We start from the raw sequence: 3,032 nt of genomic DNA, 5'->3' as shown, positions 1-3,032 counted from the left end.
AATTTTAAAGATTGATGGAGTGAGGATGGTACTGCCCCTACCATATGGATCCATGGCCTTCCCAGAAGCAAATTATAATTGGTGGGTATTTCCATGAATTGGAATCCAATGGTGAATGCAGTTGGAGCTATTTAAATGTCCAAGTCAACTACCCCAGTAGCATGACATCGACCTCCATCGAACGCTCTTCTGTTAGTGTGGCTCTGACAAACATTTCCAAGGTCATATCACAGCTGAGTTAGGGTAGACTCAGGACAAATGTTGAGTCTCACTTAATACTCGGTTTACCACATTATTGCAGCACATAATAGGGATGTGCAGCGCTTTGTTATGATTTATGCCTTCTTTGGGAAAGTTGTGATTTATGCCTTCTTTGGGAAACTCTTTCTCCATGAAGGAAATTTGATGTTCCTCCATAACATGAGCGACCATTTCAGCCAGATATTAACTGCTTGTTCTAGCTGGGACGTGAGCTTCCTCCAACACCTTCATTAAAGCCAGGCGGTGTTGAGGTGAACTTAGCAATAATGCAACTACTGAGATTTGGGCTGGCATTTTCTTCAAGTCCTCAATAATGGAGTATTTCTTTGCCTGCATTTCGGGCCAGAAATCTTCAGCTTCACCTTTGATGATTGTCCTTGTTTTATTTCCCTTCCTTCGAGGTGCCTCTTAGGCCAGGTCTTTGGTAGTGTAGCATCTCCATGATCTTGTAATTTCGTGTGCGGTAGCGACTTGGACTACGAACTCCTTGCAAGGCGGCGCCGGAGTCACTAGAGCTACATGCGCTGCCATTGGCGCAGGGACTAATACTTTGAATTGCGCGCGTTCTTGCAAAGACAAAGATGCTACTGTGCGCTCAAGTTCATTCACAGAATCACAGATTATGGGTCTTCCTGTGACCCAGTCTTCTTCCCTCTCAATCATGTGAATTACGTTGTTGCTACGGTTTGGCAAAGGATTGGTGTTCACATTCGTAGGGGTTGTTTGGAGCACAATCTCTTTCCGGTGAATCAGGTCCTGTATTTTGTAGTTAAGATTAATGTAATCTTCAGTACTGTGTCCTATGCCATCGGAATGGTAGGCACATGTCTGGTCCGCTCGGTAGAATCGATTATTTGGATCGAAGACCTTTGGGGGAAGCGTTTAGATCATCCCAGCTGCGCTTAATATTTTGAATAAATCACTTTAAGATTCCATCAATGGAGTGAATACCCTAGCTGGCTTCTTTTCAAAGTTCTGACGTGGCGCATTACAAGCATTTGGTAGTGGTTGATTTTTGTAGGTATTGGGTTGGTTATTTTGTAGAGTGCGGTAAACAGGTAGGGAAGTTTGATAATTTGGCTGTGGAGCATGGTAGTTCGGGGGAGGTGACTGGAAGGCATTTTGTGGAGCTCGGTAATTTGAGGGTGATGATTGGAAGGTCATTCGCCTGTAACATACGGGCACCATATTGTACGAAGTGGGAATGTAGGTATTTGAGGGAGGTGAAACATATACTCCCATTGAGAAATCTTCCCTCCTTTTGGTTTTGGGGCTAGGAATGTGAGATATGCTAGTCACGTCTTTCTTCTTCTCGCGTATGAACCCGGTTGAGCTTGAACAAGCGGATTTTTCGATCATACTTATGATTCGGCCAGTATTGAGACTGTCTTCTATGGCCTCGCCAATTTTGACCAATTCAAAGAAAGGTCTTCCTTCCATTGAGAGCATTCTATCATAAAAATCTTTTTCTTGTGAACGGATGAAAACCGATACAAGTTCCTCTTCGTCCATAGGGGGTTGTACCCGGGCAGCCTCTGTTCTCCACCTACTCGCACACTCACAAAATTTTTTGGTGGACTTTTGTTTTACTTTTTCCAAATAGTACCTGTTCGGTACTGTTTCCATGTTAAAGCAAAATCTTTCTATGAAAGTCACAACCATGTCTTCCAATGTAATGCAATGGCTAATGTCTAGCACTATGAACCATTTTGAGGCTTCTCCGGTGAAACTTCGACTGAACAGCCTCATAATGAGCGCTTGGTTGTCTCGGACGCCGACCACTTGAACGTAGTTGGCCCGTAGATGCGCTTCAGGATTGTCTGTCCCATTAAATAGTTCAAAACACGGCACCTTGAAGCCTTTAGGTAAATCCAAATTTAGATGTATACAAAAATCATCATAGCTTAAGCTTGTGCTGGTGAGGGTGGTTCTCATGGACCGTTCCAACAATGTGGTCATCTTTCGTTCAAGCCTTTCTTCTTATTTTTCCTACTCAGCCTTCCACGTTTTTTCCATCTCCTCATACTAGTCAATTTCTTGATCGGGTGAAAAGGTGCCTGGGGTTATAGGTGTGTGGAAGGAAACAACAGGGCGAGTTTGGGGAGTAGGGGTGGTTTTGGCCGTTGGTAGCGAGATGATGCTTAGTTGTATAGTGTTACCGGGATGGTTATTTTGTGGTGTTGGGTAAGAGGGGATAGAGTGAGCGGTTCCAGAAATTTGGTTAGTATTAACTGGTGGTGGGGTGTGGTACGAGGCACCAATGTGTTCGTCGATTGGGGTAAATAGTATGGTGCTCATAGCGAACCGGGTGGGCAAGTGGTTGGGCAATAGACAATTCAGAGATGGAAAGAACGGTGGAGGCCTTCTTTCTTCAGTAGGGGCCTCTCGAGCAGCATTAGCAGCCTTGTTTCGCGCTATTTTCTCTTGAAGATGGACGATTTTCTCAAACATAATTTTCATAACATCTTCTATAGGTGATGACTCAGGCAGTTTGTGCAGAGGCGATTCTTTGAGAGCAATGTCAGTAGTTTCGTTGTCGGAAGTACCAGTCTTTTTTTTTTTTTTTGCCTTTGTCTTGTTAGGATAAGGATGCTATTGCAGCTTTGGATCATGTGAAATATGCCAGTGTGAAGACGAATCAACCTCTCTTTCTATAAGAAAAGAATAACTCAAAGGCAAACAGAGTTAGTTCATTAGGTAACAGAAAAATAATCCAGATATCGCACATAGATGGCAGTTAAAGACACTTATGTAACACCTCGTAAACATGA

The 3,032-nt window shown here is 43.5% G+C and overlaps 1 protein-coding gene across 1 annotated transcript; it reads right to left on the bottom strand.

Annotated features, from left to right (window-relative positions):
* Window positions 1-669: 669 nt before the first annotated feature.
* Window positions 670-2,220, bottom strand: LOC132611711 (uncharacterized). Its single transcript, XM_060326097.1, has 2 exons — window positions 1,213-2,220; window positions 670-1,017 (listed from the first exon to the last, which is right to left on the bottom strand). The coding sequence occupies exons 1-2, from the start codon at window positions 2,218-2,220 to the stop codon at window positions 670-672; spliced, it is 1,356 nt and encodes a 451-aa protein (XP_060182080.1).
* Window positions 2,221-3,032: the final 812 nt, after the last annotated feature.

Source organism: Lycium barbarum, chromosome 1, assembly GCF_019175385.1.
Source record: "Lycium barbarum isolate Lr01 chromosome 1, ASM1917538v2, whole genome shotgun sequence".
NCBI lineage: Eukaryota > Viridiplantae > Streptophyta > Magnoliopsida > Solanales > Solanaceae > Lycium > Lycium barbarum.
Note: the sequence above shows the minus strand (reverse complement) of the source record. Positions and strands in the feature narration are given on the sequence as shown.